The sequence below is a fragment of the Propithecus coquereli genome, unplaced genomic scaffold, assembly GCF_000956105.1.
Source record: "Propithecus coquereli isolate 6110/MARCELLA unplaced genomic scaffold, Pcoq_1.0 Scaffold205, whole genome shotgun sequence".
Classification (NCBI taxonomy): Eukaryota; Metazoa; Chordata; class Mammalia; order Primates; family Indriidae; genus Propithecus; species Propithecus coquereli.
The window spans coordinates 1,652,864-1,671,880 of NW_012145523.1; the positions used below are offsets into that span (position 1 = coordinate 1,652,864).

The 19,017-nt window shown below is 48.6% G+C and overlaps 1 protein-coding gene across 1 annotated transcript; it reads left to right on the forward strand.

The window, feature by feature from the left end:
- Window positions 1-1,530: 1,530 nt before the first annotated feature.
- TLR5 (toll-like receptor 5) lies at window positions 1,531-18,741 on the forward strand. Its single transcript, XM_012644053.1, has 4 exons — window positions 1,531-1,593; window positions 1,804-1,896; window positions 3,601-3,768; window positions 16,030-18,741. The coding sequence occupies exon 4, from the start codon at window positions 16,034-16,036 to the stop codon at window positions 18,605-18,607; it is 2,574 nt and encodes an 857-aa protein (XP_012499507.1). The 5' UTR covers window positions 1,531-1,593; window positions 1,804-1,896; window positions 3,601-3,768; window positions 16,030-16,033; the 3' UTR covers window positions 18,608-18,741.
- The last annotated feature ends 276 nt before the right edge of the window (window positions 18,742-19,017 follow it).

Here is a 19,017-nt window from a genome sequence, read left to right on the forward strand (position 1 = left end):
GCAGCCTGTTCAGATGTGCGAACATCCTGCCTCTCCTTTATTTTCCAGATACCAGTATTAGTTTGGAGCCTTTACCTCACCCGGCCGGCAACGACAGAATGTCCTCCAGGTTGTGTCACAGTTTCAGATCTTTCATGTGTTGCTAAGACCTCAGAAGCATGGGTGGGGCTGTCTCCTGTTCACCATCTGGTCCATACAGGTTGCCACCAAGCATGCTCTTGTCCCTGTTTCCCTGATGGTCCCTTCAGGTCTAGGGTGTCTCTGCTGCTTCTAGACCATGGCTAACTCCCTGGGGTCCTGCCAGAGTCCTGTCTTCCCGGAAGCCACAGACCATTTTTTCCTGTTTCTTCCATGCCTCTTTGCTTCTACCCCCCAGCCCCTCTCAAAGCCTCTGTGACCTCAACCTAAAGCCCTGTTTGGGAAATCAAAGCCAGAATGTGCAAGCTCCTTGTGGTATAGTCCCGCCAGGTACCCGCCCTGGGGCAGTGACTAGGAAGACTGCAGAGAGGTGGATGTGGTCAGGGGAAGAGGTTGAACTACAAGGAAAAAAGTTTCCTAATCTCAAAATACTATCTACACAGTCAGATCTCCTCTGAGAGTAAATTCTTCAGGGGAAGAAACGAAAGTTGCTATTTAAAGCCAGGATATATGGTGGATCCATTTTTGTTGGTACATTAATAACATTATTTTTCACTATATATTTCCAAGATATATCTGTAATAAGCTTGCAAATTTGCCAAAATGGAGAATGAATGTTCTGCTCCAGGGAGGATTGGCTCTAGCGTGTGATTGCTGTCATGATGATACTCAGGAAATTTCCTTAGATAATTTTACAGTTAACAAGGATATATATGCAAATGCTTCCAGTTCAGACTCACCATTATACACAGGCAGAAACCAAGGACAAGGAAAGGTAGATTTGTCTAGGATGCTCAGATGTTGGCTGGAGGAGGGCTAGAACCAAGCTTTACCGTCTCCCAGCCCAGCGCTTTTGCCATGATCTCACGCATCTTGGAAGTGGCCACCACTAGCAGGCTGGGGCCAAGTCACTCACTGACTCCCTGACCCGACTTGGAATGCAACATGGCCCCCTGGGCAGTCTGCCCAGGCAGATTCCATATGTGACGATCCTCCTTCAGGCCAGGATGGTGGGCAACTGGTGGGGACCTGGGCTTCCAGCCCCTGGCCTTTTCTTTCCAGCACAGACTCAGATCCCTCCTAGAACAGTTCTCATGTGTTTTATACTCTTCCCACATTTCTATTCTCTGCCTATGACTGATCACAATTTAATAGGATTTCTATTCCCTGTTCACCCCACCCCCACCCCAGCTGCTTCCAATTTCCATCACAATCCAAAGGATTTTTGCTGTGCTTAGCAGATTGCCTGTGTCATTACTTCCAGGGGATGCTATATTGGACTTCCCAGCTCTCATGTGCTCCAGCTCCCTGACCTTGCAGTCGCCGTCTTTCCTGGCAGTTTCCTTTGCCCATCAATATGCCAGGTTTAGCTGAGTAGCATTTGGGGAGGTCGTCAGAGCCTTGAATGTTAATTTTCTAATTGAGAATATTGGCGTTGTTTGAACCAAGGGACATGTAGGGATATTCAATTCCTGAGTGAGCTACCTTTTCCCAAGGATTTTAAATGTCATGCTAGTTGTTAGTTTTTTAATAATCACTCAGATGAAATTATTTCTTTCAATCAGATGATATAAAACTGTGTATTAAAGAGTTTATAATAAGCAGACAAAAAGGGAAGCCATTCTACACCTAAACCATTTTGGGTTTTCAACATACTATTTTTAGAGCATCAGTGCCTTTGGGTGCTGCTGTTTGTGTTGTTTTGTGGTGCTGGGGCCACACCTGAAGATATTAAAGGATATTAGAGGAAGCTTTTAGGTAATTTCGCATGAGGGCCAAAGGGAGAAACCCCAAATCACCCCAGTGCCTGGAGAAACTCAGTTTCCTTCGCTCACTGCTCCCCGTCGGTGGTTTCTGAAAGGAGTGCGTTTCCGGTGAGGTGCAGCTGCGCAGATGCGTAAAGGGTCGTGCACGGGTAGCCGGGTGCTCCGGTCTGGGCACTGGAGGATCCTCCTAGAAGCCGGAAGCCAGCCGCTGCCGCTGCCGGGAGGGGAAACTATTACGGTTGTTCTTTTATAGGCTGTTAGACCCGTGCTCAGAGAGGTCCCCAGCTGCACAAGCTCACGCATCTATTAAGTCGTGGAGCTGGGATTTGAGCGCAGCTACAAACTCAGTTGTCTTTCTAGTCCCTAAGCGCACCCTATTGCGCGAGCAATGGGAACTTCCCCGCCGAGCTCGGCCCAGAGCCGGGGCAGCGTCCACACGCCGCGGTTCCGCCTCTGCCCTCGGTCTCCGCCCCTCGCGCGCCCCCTGCTGGTCTCCAGGACAAGCGCCTCTCCAGGAACGAGAGAAATCGCACCAAGCTCACCTGCTCCCTTTGGCTCTGAGGAAAATGATGTGACCTGCCCAGCTCCCCCTCCTCAAAGCCTCAGTGAATCTTCTTTGCGGTACTACCAGGTACTTCACTCTTCAGGGCTGAGAAGGATTGCGGGTGAATGTATCAATATAGCCCCTTTCACAAAACTGCTCATGCAGCGGTTGGTCCTACTTCATCCCAGGAGAGTGGGGCAAGTAGCAGATCTCCAGGTCCTCACCACTCAAGGTGTGGTCAGTGCGCCAGCAGCAGCTGCAGCAGCTGGGAGTTTGGTGGAAATGCAGATGCTCAGGTCCCAATCCTGACCGGATGAATCAGAATCAACGTTTCAGCAAGGCAGCAGGAGCTTCACAGGCAGAGGGTCATTCGAGGCTGACTCTGTATGTTTCCCAGTGTGTTCCGTTTTGATTTTGTTTACAGATCACAACGACAAGTAAGTTTGCAACTGGATTCAAATCCTAGATCCACAATTTAATAAATGTGAGACCTTAGGCAAGTGCTTAACCTCTCTGAGCACCAGTTTAATCATTTATAAAATAATAAAAAGCACTGTAAGTCAACTCTTCAACTTCCAGGATACCTTTCATCCTAAATCTGAAATCCAATAATTATGCGCTGTGTCCTAACACAGCCACAATACCCAGTCATACTGCTTAGAAATGTCAAACTCTGATGGGGACCTTAGCTCTGTTTTTCCCTAGAAATCCACAAGACCCTTTGGTCAGCAAGTTTTCTGCTCACTAGAGAGTAGAGGCGGTGGAATTGTCCTCATCCTTGTGCTTGGAAATGAAATGACCGCAGAAACGTCATGAAAAATTTCTGGGTCCTGGGGAAAAACTTCCTCATTACCACAGTGATTTTTTTTCTCCTCCCTGGAGTTACAAGGAAGAAAGATGCCTGTGACTGAATGGCTTAGACATCCACCTTCTGAACAAGAGGCTGTGCCAAAGATTTCTCAAGATCCCTTTAACCCTGATGTTCTACACACCTTGATTTACAAAATGGTCTTGATCTTTTTAAAAATTCCATTTAATAGACACATAAAGTTTCCAATTCTTCCACAAAGAAAAATGCTGAATGGCATAGAAGAACACCTGTGTAATGTTTTCTGTTTTTCACTCTTAATTTGCTTTCCTGTTCTGCCTTAGGAGAACAAAAAGCCCTTTCTCCCAATTCACCAAAAAAAAAATACTGACTACCATCACTGTGATGACAGTCCAGCAGTCTCATGAACTGAAGTCTTTAACCAACCAGGGGACCCTCTGCCCCTAGAATAAGAAGAACATTTTGAAAGTCCCTCGTGTTAGGATAAGGAGGTAAGTGCTCCTGATGAAAATGTATCTTCAGAATATTAATGGGGAAAAATATTGCTGGGGTGCTAAAGTTGTGCCAGGTACTGCAGGGAATCCCACATGAATAAAGCTGGGTCCCTGCCCTCGAGATCTGCAATCCAGTGGGGAAAGCACAGTGTAATAAACATGCTATGATGGAGATGCAGCCAGAATATCAAGGGAGGGAGGTAAAGTGTGCGTGTAGAAATGCGAGGACTGTTTCATGGGAGTGCCGGCCTCTGAGGAGCCTTGACAGGCGAGTTGGAACGGGATGAGCATGTGAGACACGCATGAGCGTCCCACTCCCAGGGACCAGCCCAAGCAGAGCAATCGGATGGCGGCCAGGATCTGAGGATGGCAAGTTATGTCTGGAGCACGGGGCAGTGACCGGAAGCCAGTGTAGATCCAGCGAGGAAGGTTGAGTGGCTTGAGTTTCCCCTCTATAAAATGAGAGGGTTCAAGCACTAAGGGCCTCTCTAGTCTACCATTCCGAATTAGATTATAGTCCATGGTGGAAGACCCCAAAGTCAGCCTGAAGAATTCAAATTTTATGGGCCTAAGGAGCCAGTGAAGACTTCTGGTCAGAGCTGTGTCCTAGGAAGCCCCTTGGGTAGCAGAGTGAGGGATGCACGTGTCGGGGTCAGGCTTACTCCAGAAGACCTGCGAGGTGGTCACTTCCGTGGTCCAGGGAGGGGGCCGTGGGGCTGTGAAGCTGAGCTGTGGCAGATTTGGAAGGAGGGGATCGGTGCTGAGGTGTCCTGAGATGAAGTTCGCAGAGTCGGCCACCAGCTGCATCCATGAGTGCATTTATGAAGCCTGCTCGAGGCTTCTCCCAGTGGGGAATTAAGGAGACCAGTGTGACCTCACCCACCTAGTCATATTGTAAGGATCTACACAATGAAGACGGAAATAAGGATCCATGAGCAGAGATGAACACGAGGCGGTGTTTGCCCAGTGAGAAGGGGTGCAGAGAGGCTACAGCCCTAAATGCTCCGAATTTGGAGGAAATGCTACAAATGTGCAAAAGGATATTTCAAGGTATGTTCAGATAAGGGAGAAGGGAGGAACAAGCTCACTCTCAGAAGCAGATGCTATAAGACTAACAGATAACCATTCTCTGGTAGCAGGGAAGTCACGGCCCGGGTAGGAAAGAAAGAGTGACATGGGCTGTTCTGAATGGGCCCCAGACTTGCACCCAGGCCGTCCACCCAAGGGGCCCAGAGAACCAGCAGACGAGCCCTCTGTGTCCAGCAACCATGTCTGCAGGGCCGTGAGGAGGGAGGAAGGCCCCAGGCAGGATGTGAGCAAATTCATTCATTCAGCAGATATTTGCCGACATACCTCATTCTAGGTGCTGGTAATGCAGTGAACCGAAGAGAACAAAACAATAGGGGGCCTCTGGAATGAAATCTTGATTTACAAAAAGGGACGCAGGTGGGCTTCTAAACTGCAAACCAGTGAGCTTGACAGCAATCGGGGGTGAATTTCTAGAAGAGATTTAGTAGATGGTCCGCAGCTCAGAAGAAAGGCAGAGGGCCCCCGGTGTGTCAGCCAGTGTTCCAAACAGCGAGTTATAGCAGACTCGGGGGTCCCTACACTGCAGCCTGTGTCCCAAGCAGCAAGTCATAGCAGACTCAGCTCATTTCTGTCCTGACAGGGTTACCGGTTTCTAGCAGCTCTAGGAGTTGGCAAGGCGTTGGACAGTTTCTGGTGGTACTCCCATCCCCCACCCAATGCTAATGGAGCAAAGACTGCACCTAAAACGGACATTTCTCATTGGTAGACTTATAGGCATGTTTTGTCTCACGGAACCATAAACACTCGGAGACACAAACCGACTCTAGTGAGACCGCCAAGCATCAGTGAAGAGACAACCGTTCTCCTGAGATCGCGCCAGTGCACGGAAACCAAATGCGCTAAGTCCTCTTTAGAGAACAGCAGTCAGTCTTCCGACTTTTAAGCCGCTGTGTTAATTTCTGATGCTCACGGAAGATGCTAATGGCTGCTGCTGCCCGGCGTGCGGCAGGTCTGAGGAGGAGTGTGGGCAAGGAGCTCGCTTTGCATTTCGCTTGCCTGCGTGGACGCCTGCTCCTGGCCGTGGGCGCCTTTTGCACTCGAGTTTGCACTAGTGAGCCGGAGTGTGAGCTGCCTGGGGCCCAGCCACACCTGCTGTTCCCAGAGCCTGCCTCCTGGTGGCCCTTCAGGGCGCTGTCCCCAGACCGGGAGACCCTCCGCGTGGGCACAGTGGCCCTGACACCACCAGCTGCGTCCTGGGCCTGCAGCCCAGCCCCCCTCTTCCCCTGGAAATGGTCGGCGAGGCGGGGCGGGGCGAGGGAAACCTGGCGAAGGTGTGAGAGAAAAGGGAGACGGGAGCCAGGAGACGTGACGCTGAGGACGTGACGTGACTGGACACGGCACACTTGTGCGGGTACCCGGCACGTGGAGTGTGGCTTCTGCTGACAGCTCCCAGCCACGGGGCGTCGACGTGCAGCAGGCGGGCAGCGGGGGCAGGGGTGTGCAGCTGGAGGTGTGGAAAGCGGTTCGAAGAGAAGGCCCTGGGGTCCAGAGGGCGGGCGGCGTGAGGAGGCTGATGCACTGAAAGGCAGGAGGCTCCGGGCACGTCGGAGGCTGCGGAGAGTGAGCGGCAGAAGTGCAGGCATGAGAGAGCAGGGAGAACTCGACATCTCAGGGGAGGAGCTGGCCCAGGAATAAACGACTGTGGGGATAAGGTGGACCTTCGTGTGGATGCTGAAGGGGACAGGGACTGAGAGGCTGATCTTCCACTGGGACCCAGAGCCAAAACCCTTCGTGATCAGCAGATGATGACTGAGAGCTGGGCTGGAACAGGACACCGTACTGAACGTGTGTGGCCACACCCAAAGGTGCTGGGCTTAGAGGCTGACATACCGTAGACAGAGCTGTGTGGCCTTAAGTAAGCTATTTAACCTCTCTGGGCCTCAGTTTCCTCATCTGTAAAGTGGTACCTGCAATAATGGCACATAGTAATAGTACCTACAAAAAGTCGGGTGGATGACAGAGGAGAGAGCTCCTAGCTGCGTGGGGGTGAGCGTGCAGGCAAGGGTAGCCCACTGTGTGGTATGATAGTGACTACTGGATATTTCTGTCCCCGCTCCAAACTCCAGCCTCATAGATCTCAGACCTGGGTGCGCATCTGCATCACCCAGAGAGCTTGATGAAACACCAGAGCTTCTGACTCGGGAGGGCTGGGGTAGGGCCCAAGAGTGTGCATCGCTCACTAGACCCAGAGGTCTGCTGCCGTCCCAGGTCCACACCCTGGGCACCACTGTTCGGAGTCCCTGGTGGGCAGGGACTCAACACCTAGTGCAGTGTTGATGTACAGCAGGAGCCCCAGCCTAGGAAGAGCTGCTCTAGGACAAACAGATTCCAAATACAGTGAGAAAAGCGGTAGTGCCGAGTGAAAACGCGGCCACTCCTGCAGAGCCTCAAAGCCACGGCGGCTTACGAAGGAAGCTAGGACTGTGTGTGGAGAGCAAGCTCTGAGATTAGTGGCCATGCAGTCCCTGTTTGTCTCACTGGAGGTGTTGTCAGAGGCAGAATGCTGGGCCCCAGCATTCTGTGGCCCTCGCAGGGTTTTGGACGTGATGATGCCACTTGTTGGGAGTGGTTCCAGTGGGACGCTGCCTTATGCGTCTAGAGAATGCATCAATATTTGTCCTGTGAGAGATCGCCTTGCCCACTGCCCTCTGGGCTTTACCCAAGGCTAAACCTGCATTCCATACCCACATTTGAAACTGGTCTAGGATTTTTACTGCTGTATGAACTTTGGAGAAACTCTCCCAGGCATCCACTTGGAAATGAATTAAGTGTTTTTCTCGGAGAGTGAGTCTTCTATGCTTGGCGCCCAGTGGCGCCCCGGGTTTGGGCCCGGCAGGAGAAGCGTTCTCTCCACAGCTTGCCGCCGGACCACAGCCAGCCCAAGCCCAGCACCGAATCCTCTGCCCTGACAAGCAGCCTGTTACTCGTTATTTGTTAGGGATCAAGTATTAACTTAGCACGGGAGCAGCCCTCGTTCAGCTGCAGATGTGCGCAGGCCAACTGTGGTGCCCCAGGAGAAGAGCCACCCCCAACACGGCCTGTGTGTCTGCTGTAGAGACGCTGTGGCCCGCACTGCCCAGGCTTAGGTGAGCAGCTTTGCTGTCCAGGCAATTAAGTCAAGAAAGGGTATCTGTCCAGCTAATGTCTGGGACTAAAGCTAAATGAATTCAACTCAAATGAAAGGGATACTGACCCTTCTCCCTCTGGTCTCATTATCTTAATTAACTGTGCTTGGCAGGAGTACTGAGGCCAGCATTGATTGTGCTGTTCCTGTTTTCCTCCCTCAAAGCCCTAGATACGAGTTAACTCAGCCTTAATAATAAAAAATCAATACTCAACAGCCCTCAAATTTTCTTACCACTGCCTCTTCCCCTAAGAGAACCACAGGGTTCTGAGTTGGAGGGATCCTTTAGACCAGCTCTTCTCAAAGCATGGCCTGAGACCACTTGCATCCAAGTACCTGGGTATGGCTATAAAAGGAACATTCCAGCCTCCACCAGGCCTGTAACCAGAATATCCAGGAGTCAGGTTTAGGTATCAGTAGTGGGTTGGTTGGTTGGTTTAATTAATTTTTTAAAATTGTGGTAAAATATATGTTACATAAAATTTCCATTTAAATCATTATAAGTGTAGAGTTCAGTGGCATTAAGTACATCCACCACCATCTATCTCCAGAACTCTTTCATCACCTTAAACTGAAACCCTGTGCCCACTAAACAGTGATCGCCCATGCCCTCCCCTCCCCCAGCCCCTGTCAGCCTCAGCTCTGCTTTCTGCCTCTGTGGATCTGTCTATTCCAGGTATGTCACATCAATGGAATCATGCAGTGTGTGGTCTTTTGTGACTGGCTTGTTACATGCAGCGTAGTGTCATCAAAGTTCACCGTGTCATAGCATGCGTCAGAATTTCATTCCTTTTTAAGGCTGAATAATATTCCATTTATATGTAAAAAATATATATAATTTTGTTTGTTTATTCATTGATGGACACATTTGGTTGTTTCCACCTTTTGGCTACTGTGAATAATGCTGCTATGAACATGGTGTACAAACACGTTTTGAGTTTCTGCTTTCAGCTCTTTGGCGTGTATGCCCAGAAGTGGCATTGCTGGGTCACGTGCTAGTTCTGTGTTTCGTTGCTTGAGTCGGTGGTGTGTTCAAGCACCCACGTGGCTCTAAGGTGCAGTCAGGGCTGCAACTAGAAGACTGATTAGGTGGTCAGACTGTCTGCCACTGGGATCCCCTGAAGAGATCCCACAACTCTGGATGCACGAGCCACACCTCAGACAACTAAATCAGCCTTTCTCAGGTGGGACCAAAGTCCCCCAGTGATTTCAGTGTGTGGCCAAGTTCAAGAACCATTGATTTACACCAGTGATTCTCAGATTCGAGTGTGCATAAAATTCCCACACTTGCTAAGAACACAGATTTCTGAGAGACCCCAGACCTAAGAGGCTCATTTAGTGGGTCTGTGGGAAGCCTGCACTTCGCAGGCTCGGTGACCTCAGACTCCCCACGTCATTCCACTGTGTGGCCAGCTGAGGACTACTGATCTTGCTCAGTCTCTCCATGAAACAGAAGAACACGGAGCTAAGAGGGGTGACATGATCTGACCACATCCCTGAGCCCTTTAGGGCCCAAGTCTGCGCTGACCCCCAGGGCTGACTCCCAGCCCAATCCCACAAGTTCTCCAAACTCAGTCACACAAGCACAAGGGCTAGAGTCATACATAGAACCTCCACCTTTACGACTTTTAGTTTGAACTGTTAGGCTTGAATTACAGTACAGTCAGTTCTGCTGTAATGCTTGTTTTGAAATGTGAATTTGTTCCTAACGTGGTTGATGTATTAGAGAACAATATTGATGTATTAGGGGACAGTACTGATATAAAAGGGAATAATAACATATCAGGGAATGTGAATTTCACATTTGCTCATGTGCGATTTCTTACTTGCGAAGGTAGAAAACTACAGCCGGCTGAGCCAAGCCACATAAGAACCCACAAAATACTCCTCTAATCTTAGTCACCTACTTCTGTGCACCATGTGCTTTGAGCCACACGTCTACACTGGTGTTACGATTTCCCCTCTGATGTCAAATAACCCTTCTCCTTCCACCATCCCGCAATAACTCACAAGCTGCAGTCTTTCTGATGCTCACTTCTGCAAACTGCAGGTCTTTTTCAAAGTCAAGTGCCGTACTTTCTGTAGTACTGATGTACTTCTTAGCCATTTAACTTGGCTACAACTGTGCTACTGTTTTTATTACGTTCTTATCCTTTCTTTATGTGCCACTGATGAGGATTTTGAGTATGGTACCCTTGCCTCGTTTTCCCCGTAAGCCCTATGGGTTTTATTGTGTGATTTTGCATAGTGCAGTGACTTTAAGAAGGAATGTATATGTCACCTGCTAGAAGAACTAACCATAGAAGTAATTCTACACGTTGCTTTTTATCATCCTTTTAATAAAGATTGAGGTGCATGCTGCCCCCTTGAGAATTTTAGTCCCAATCCCTCCCTTTTCTCGCTCTGCGTGCAGCCTCAGAGAACGAGACTTTTGACCACCACTAGAAGGTGCACGCCTCTGATAGGGTCTGTTCCCGGTGCCTTTGCCCTACAACCTGAACCGGAGGAAGAAGCAAGTGGCCCAGAAGTGTGGACCCTGCTCCACACACTCTCACCCATCTTGCTCCCTTCTGTTCTCAATCCACTTAGGGTTTTGGGTTTGGGGTCACCTGGTCTTCTCTCTTGGATTCCCCTGTGTCCATGCCAGACACTGGTGGATCCCCACCTCCTCTCTCCCTGAACCCCATACTTGGACACTTGTCTCTCTGAGGTTTGATCAGGTCTGGAACAACTTCGCTGCGTGGTTCTCCTCTTTAGATTAGCTTTGCCCTGTGCCCGTGCTCGTTCAATACTCACTTCCACTCATGTTAGCTTCTGGCTCCTGTTCCAGGATGCTTTGCTCAGATGGTCCTTCTTCCCAGCGCTGTCGGCCTGAGCTGCCTCTCCCTGCACCTCAGACAGTTCTCCTGACTCCTCTGCTCACCTGTTCTGCCCTTTGACCCACAGAGATCCGCTTCAGAGATTTAAAAAAAATGTCATTACTTCATGCCTTTCTGTTCTTTATAAGGAAATAGGTCTTTGTTATCTTTGTAATACAATATAAGCCCAAATAATGTTCTTTAAAATCTATTTATTTGTTCAGCTGGCGTTATCCACCTTGCTTACTTACTAACTTTCATTTTAGCTTCCCTATAGACTTGAAAATGCGTATCTTGAAACATGTTTTGTTTGGGGTTGCCTTTCATTCAATTTTAGCACAAATTCCAGGTCAAGCCACCTAGTCTGGTGTACACATTTGGGAGCCAACATGGAGTCATCCATAAGGAGATAGAATTGAAACTAAAAAATGTAACTCTGTTATTCTGAGTTGGTGTTCTCAATCCTATATCTCTCAGGGATTTCTCTGATTACATCACATGAGAACTCATTCTGATGTTTGGATAAAATAGCAGCTGCAAAACTGTCAACAACTTGGGGCTAAGTTAGTTCTTTCCTGCAAATACTGGTATTTCAACATTAGAACATGTTTATACCTTACAGTCACTTAAACTCTTGTTTACGAAATCAAGTTTCTATTCCCTTTTCTTCTAGAACAGGGGTCTGCGAACTGTGGTCTGTTTGGACTACGAAGACTGAAGTATTTACTTTCTGGCCCTTTAGAGAAAACGTTTTCCAACCCCTGTTCTAGAACATAAAAAGTGTTTGGTAATATGAACTAAGGGTCCTCAACATGACGTTAAAGTGTACAGGCTTCAGGAAGTTAGGGAACCCTCTGACACTGGGGCAAAGTTCGATTTGTGACGCAGACATGTATTTTTGAAGGGTGAGAAATCAAAGTCATTATCACATTCTCAAAGGGGTCCAAGACCTCAAAATGTTTAAGAACTACTGCGGTGTGTTGTCTGCTCCCAGGTAGTGTGGCGAAGTGCGGCCGCCCGCCGTAGCGCCCTCAGGTGTGCGCAGCGAGGCCCATGTGCCTAGCACCTTGTAGGCCGCTTCAGAATCCACTGCACACTCCAGGATGTGGAGAAGCTTACATAACACTCAAGGCGAATGTGGTCTTTCCATGGCTGTTTATTTTCCTCCTTGCGTTGCAAGGCCTGATTTTCCCTCCCTCTTGTCTCCTCTGAAGTACATCCTCGGAACCTTCACCCTGGGTACCACAAGCCTTCATCTGTGCCTCCTGGGATGATCCCAGCTTCTAGAATCACAGCCCCACGATTGCGTGCCAGGAAACTTGGAGCTGGACTAAGAGCCTGTCGCAATAACTGCCTCTCATCTTGTCCCAGCGACACCCGCGTCTCTCTTCGTGGATGCTAGTAGGTTTGCTTTATCATTATGATGTATGCTTGATATCAGACACCGTGGATGTAAATGACGCTGTATAGTTGAAGAGGCAGAGACAGAGCAGAGCACCCCCCATGGCACCTGAGAGAGCCTGTCCCAAACCTTCGAGGCAGGAGGGATGATGTTTGTCTTTGGGGGTTTCTTCTGAACCGTAACACCCTCATCTGCCCTAATTACTTCCTATTTTCTTTCAATAATTCTTAATTTTATCTATTAAGATCACTTTGAATTTTTATTTCATTTTCCAAAATGCAGCCTCCCACCTATGTGTGTCATCCACAAATACAAGGTCATTAGCGCCAAGGCCATTTGAAGCTACTCTGTTTGCATTACCCAAGCTGATCACCTACAAAAGAAACTATCACAAACTATGTAGGCAGGAAGAATAAATGGGATTTAAGGAATTCCTCGTTTTAATCATCACAGTGCCTGTAATGAATGTGGAAAGAAAGAACGAGAAGCTTTGCCTCCCTGGGAAGCGGCGCTGTCAGTCCCAGTCCTCTTTTTTTATAACAAATATTTGAAATGACCCCTCTATTGTTTTGGAATGAAATTCATAGATATAACATAATCCACCCACACACATAATTTTAAAGAAATCAATATAACGCCCTAACTGGCATATAATAAAAGAACTAAAAGGGAAAGTGATTTATAATGAATTGCTGTGTGCTTCAATACTGAACGCTCGGGCGCAACTGCACTAGCTGACAAAGTGAGTCCGTCAGATGTTCACACCTCCTTATAAAGAATCAGTTTGGATTTAAGAGGAGTACGAGAATCTTCAGCTGACACTTCCTAAACTTCTTTAGTACACTTGACATTATGAAGTGAGGGCCAAACAAATTTGTTCGCACGTAAACACAGTCACCACCAGCGCGAGGTGGATGGGTGCATGTGACATTGTACATGATCCTCCTCAGAGGCGTTCGCCCTCATGAAGTGATTTTCTGAAACAATGAATAACATTTTTATAAAGTCCCAAACTGAACGAGGTACAGTCTTCCCTGGATTGACAAGGCGGTGGCATTCCTGGGAAAAGTGTGTATTAAAACGGTGCGAAAAAACACTTTGTTGGCATGTGACACAAAGGTAGGTTCCATGGTGATTTTGAGCAAGTGTTTCACCTTCGGGGACTTCTGGTAGCACGTCCTGCAGCTGTGGCTGCTGGCCGACTCTGGGTGGTGCAGGACGGTCATGTACATTAGCATCCCCACCCCCCTAGTAGGGGTGGCCACCCCCATCATTGTGACAACCAAAAAACATCCCGGAAAATTTACAAAATGCTCCCTGGGGAAGTAACCGTCTCCATCAGGAGCCACTGCTTTAAGTAGAAAGTTTTATAGATGAAATGCAATGAGACAAATGTCCTCAAAAAGATCCAATGCCTTTTTCTTTCCATTGATGGCAGTGTTGTTCACTCAGCATACTCGTTTCTTCCTTCCTTCCTTCCTTCCTTCTTTCCTTCCTTCCTTCCTTCCTTCCTTCCCTCCTTCCTTCCTTCCTTCCGTGAGCACCGTGCATCTTTCTACATGCTTGCCGCAACTGTGAAGAATATAGTGTAGTAGGGATGATAGACAATAAATAAGCAAACAGACAAGATCGTTAAGGACATGTGATAATTGCTTTGATGGAAATCGAGAGAGTTACGGGGCAGGCAGCTATTTTAAATAGTGGGTGTGGGGGGAAGGCTCTCTGAGGAAACATCTGAGGAAATGTCACGAGGTCCAGCCACGTGAGGAGCAGAGAGAAGGTTCACATGGAGGGAGCAGCCTGTGCCAAGGCCCCAAGGTTGGACGGAGTTTGGAAAGGCAGACGCGACCCCCTAGGACCTGAGAGGTGCTGGCTACTCCTCGACCTCGAGTACTGGCCCTGACACGTCCTCTCCTTACCTCTGTCAGTCCCGCTCACGTGTCATTACGTCAGAGACGCCTTTCCTGGGCACTCTGTAAACAGAGCCGCCACCTGGCCCTGGCATCCCCGCCCCCTCTTCCTGCTTTACGTTCCCCATGGCTTTACCGTCACCTGATGGTAACTATTTCTTCTTTTATTGTCCGACGCCTCGTCCCTCCCCTGGAACGGAAGCTCCACGAGGGTGGGCTTGGGCTGTTTTGTTCACAGCTGTTTCTCTAGCTCTTAAAACAATGCCTGACACACAGTAGGTGCTGAGCAAGTATTTGTTGAATAAGTTATTGAGGAGAAAAATGGTTCAAGATGACACTGAAGAGACAGGCAAGAGCCAGTGCACAGACGTCCTTGTAGGCTTTTATTCCGAGCACGGCGGCGAGGCAGGGAGGCTCCTGTGCGAAGGGGAACAATAGCAACCGAATTATGCGTTTAAAAGAACACCTCGGCTGCTGTTTGGAGAATGAGAGCAAGACCAGAAAAGAGAGAGGCAGAGGCGAGCGAGGGGCCTCAGATGTAGGCGGCGGCTTGGACTGGAGCAGTGGGCGGCCTGGGGGCGGGGCCGGAGCCAACAGGACTTGCCCATGGATCGGATGCTGGGGTGACGCGGCTGTTGTCACCCCGACCTCTGGGTGGCAATGCTGGGGCCATTTGCTGAGATGGCAGAGACATTAGGAGTGATGAGAAACATTCTCACCAGGTTTTTCCTAAGGATTACTGAATTTCGATGCTTCGAGTCAACTCGGCAGTCGATGCTGACTTCTGCTCTGCTGGCTTTGTGTGCCACAGCCCCGCAGCTTCTGTGCAGCCCTCCCCGCAGAGCCGGCACAAAGCACGCCGCGGCCGAGCTGGCAGCCTGTCCACGCTGACCGGGGACTGCTGCCTTGCAGGCATCGCGTGGGATTCGCGCCTCTATAAACCACGACCTTCTTCCTGTTTCTTTTCTTTCCCCTTGTGTTCTCCTGGCCTCTGAGCCATGTCACTCTCTCCTTACCTTCCAACAGAGGCTTTTCGTTACATTTAGAGCAAATTGCAGACTTCTCCGGTGCTTTGCCCGTGGAGACACCAAGCTCTCTGAGGGTGGGCTGCTCCCGTGTTTCCCCCTCACGGCGCCCAGCACAACACTCGGAACCGCAGCCAGACACATTTACTCTGCACCTTTTGCTGCTGCCCCTGTGCAGCGAGCGCTCAACCCAGGTGGACAGTCGACTCCCCAGCGGACCTAACTGCATGCACCGGTTTCTGGTTATTTTTGTGCACTCACATAACCTCACAAATGCCAGGCAAGCAGTGGGTGCTTAATACATTTTTATTAAACAAACCCAACTCTTTGTGGGGATGACATAAAGTCCCAATTTCTACTTGATGAGGTGTAGAGTAAGATTGGATAAATGCATGTGGAGCAGTCACCTAGACGGCTCGGGGGGAAGTCAGGGGACTTATTTTCCACACGTCAGCTGAGCCTCCGTGGGCTAGGAATGGGGTGCCAGGCTGAAGTGAAGCAAAGGTGTGTCTCTCCCTGCTGTTCTCCCCAATTGCCCTCAACAAACCTTAAATGACTGAATGAACCAATGGATGAATGAACAAACATAGAGTTATTATAAAGATTAAGTGAAATATTTCTAAAGGACCCAGAATAGTGCATGGTGTGTAGATAATTCAATATAAATGCTTACTAGAAAGAGAGCAAGAAGGCTTTGTCTGCATTTGCCAACACCACGTTCACAGAGTCAGAAGAGGCCAGGGCTTAGAGGGAACGGGCACATCATAGAGGAAACCCCAAGTTCTAAGGCCCCAGGTGCAATGCCTCGAACTTCGATGCCCGTGTGCTCATGCTCCCTTCTTCTCCATAGGACCATGGCTGAACACCTTGGCCTTCTCTTAGGAGTGGTGCTCATGGCCAGTCCTGTGTTTGGTGTTTCTCCCTGCTCCTGTGATGGTCGGATGGCTGTCTATCTTTCCTGCAACCTCACCCAGGTCCCCCAGGTCCTCAACACCACTGAGAGACTCCTGCTAGGCTTCAACTATATCAGGACAGTCACTGCCTCGTCTTTCCCCTTCCTGGAGCGGCTGCAGCTGTTAGAACTGGGGGCCCAGTATAACCCCCTTGCCATTGGCCAAGAGGCCTTCAGAAACCTGCCCAATCTTAGAATCTTGGACCTGGGCAGAAGTCAGATCGACTTCTTGCATCCAGATGCTTTCCAGGGGTTGTCCCGTCTGCTTGAACTGAGGCTGTTTTCCTGTGGTCTCTCGGATGTTGTACTGAAAGACGGTTATTTCAGAAATTTAAGGTCTTTAACGCGCTTGGACCTATCCATAAATCAGATTCATAGCCTTTACTTTCATCCTTCGTTTCAGGAATTGAATTCCTTGAAGTCCATAGATTTTTCCCTCAACCAAATACACACTCTATGTGAGAGCGAGCTCGAGCCCCTCCGAGGGAAAACGCTCTCCTTCAAACTTGCAGCTAATAAGCTGTACAGCACCGTCGCGGTGGCCTGGGGGAAATGCACGAACCCATTCAGAGACGTGGTGCTGGAAACCCTGGACGTTTCGGAGAATGGCTGGACGGTGGACACCACAGGAAACTTCAGCAAAGCCGTCAGTGGAAGCCAGATTTTCTCTTTGATTCTTTCCTACCACATCATGGGTTCTGGGTTTGGCTTCAACAACATCAAAGACCCTGACCAGAACACATTTGCAGGCCTGGCTAGAAGCTCGGTGATGCGCCTGGATCTTTCACACGGCTTTATCTTCTCCCTGAATGCCCGACTCTTCGAGCCACTCAGGGACTTGAAGCTTCTGAACCTGGCCCACAACAAGATAAACAAGATCGAAGACAGAGCGTTTTACGGACTTGGCAACCTCCAGCTCCTCAATATGTCCTATAACCTTCTGGGAGAACTTTATAATTCAAATTTCTATGGACTCACTAACGTAGCCTATGTTGATCTGCAAAAGAATCACATTGGGATAATTCAAGACCAAACGTTCCTACTCCTGAAAAAATTAAATACCTTGGATCTCCGAGACAATGCTCTTCATACCCTTTCTCTTGTTCCGAGAATATCTACTATCTTCTTGGGTGGAAATAAGCTGGTGACTTTGCCAAGGACCAGCCTTACAGCCAACTTCATCCAGTTGTCAGAGAACAGGCTAGAAAATATGGATGAACTCTACTTTCTGCTTCAGATACCTCACCTCCAGATTCTCATCTTAAATCAAAATCGCTTATCTTCTTGTATGCGAAGTCCTACCCCTTCAAAGAATCTCAGCTTAGAAAAACTTTTCCTTGGAGAAAATATGTTGCAACTTGCTTGGGAAGCTGGGCTTTGTTGGGATGTTTTTAAAGGTCTTTTCCGTCTCCAAATTCTATATTTGAACAATAACTACCTGAATTTCCTTCCACCAGGAGTGTTTAGTGATTTGACTGCATTAAGGGGACTCAGCCTCAACTCCAACAGGCTGACAGTTCTTTATTCTGATGATTTGCCTGCTAATTTAGAAATCTTGGATGTATCCAGAAACCAACTCCTCGTTCCCAATCCTGATTTATTTGTATCACTTAGTGCCTTGGACATAACTCGTAACAAGTTTATTTGCCAGTGTGAACTTAGCCCTTTTATCAGGTGGCTTAATCAAACCAACGTCACTGTATTTGGGTCTCCTGAGGACATGTCCTGCACGTACCCTAACTCACTCTCTGGGATTTCCCTCCGCTCTGTTTCCACAGAAGGTTGTGATGAAGAGGAAGTCTTAAAGTCCCTACAGTTTTCCCTGTTCATCTTCTTCACTGTCACTTTGACTCTTTTCCTCATGGCTGTCCTCATAGTCACAAAGTTCCGGGGCTTTTGTTTCACTTGTTATAAGGCAGCCCAGAGACTGGTGTTCAAGGGCCATCCCCAGGACACACCACCTGATCGGTACAAATTCGATGCCTATCTGTGCTTCAGCAGCAAAGACTTTGAATGGGTGCAGAATGCTTTGCTCAAACACCTGGACACTCAGTACAGTGACCAAAACAGATTTAACCTCTGCTTTGAGGAAAGAGATTTTGTCCCGGGGGAAAACCACATTGCCAACATCCAGGATGCCATCTGGAGCAGCAGAAAGATTGTTTGTCTTGTGAGCAGACACTTCCTTAGAGATGGCTGGTGCCTCGAAGCCTTCAGCTATGCCCAGGACAGGTGCCTGCGTCACCTCGACAGTGCCCTCATCATGGTGGTGGTCGGGTCCCTGTCTCAGTATCAGTTGATGAAACATCAGTCCATCAGAGGATTTGTACAGAAACAGCATTATTTGAGGTGGCCTGAGGATCTCCAGGATGTTGGCTGGTTTCTTAATAAACTCTCTCAACAGATATTAAAGAAAGAAAGAGAAAAGAAGAAAGACAACAGCATTCAATTGCAAACTGTAGCAAGTATCTCCTAATCAAAAGAGCAGTTTCCAACTTCTCTCAAGCTACAAATAACTCTTCACTTTGTATTTCCACCAAGTTACCATTTTGGGGTCCTTTTTGAAGGTTTTTTTGCTTCTATGAAAAAAACGTACATCTCTTGATTTTCATATCAACACACTGTTTTGTCTCACTGACCTCCAAATGGAAAACAATAGATCTAGAAAATTGCAACTGCACCTAGAGATTCCCACTCCCCATTAATTTCCTTGCAGACCCAATAATACTGCTCTGTAGCATTGTGTCGACTGTGGAATGTATCCTCATCATGGGAAGGGCACCTTGGGAGAGGCTACAGAGGGCCTGCAGGCTTTGTCTAGCATTCGGTTCAAGAACGGGCTGGTCAATGGTTTGAATTCTCTGTGCTCTGCGAAACAATACCAAG

Bases quoted from the DNA above. Each gene is read 5' to 3' on its own strand.
- TLR5 (XM_012644053.1), top strand. From the start codon at position 16,034: ATGGCTGAACACCTTGGCCTTCTCTTAGGAGTGGTGCTCATGGCCAGT.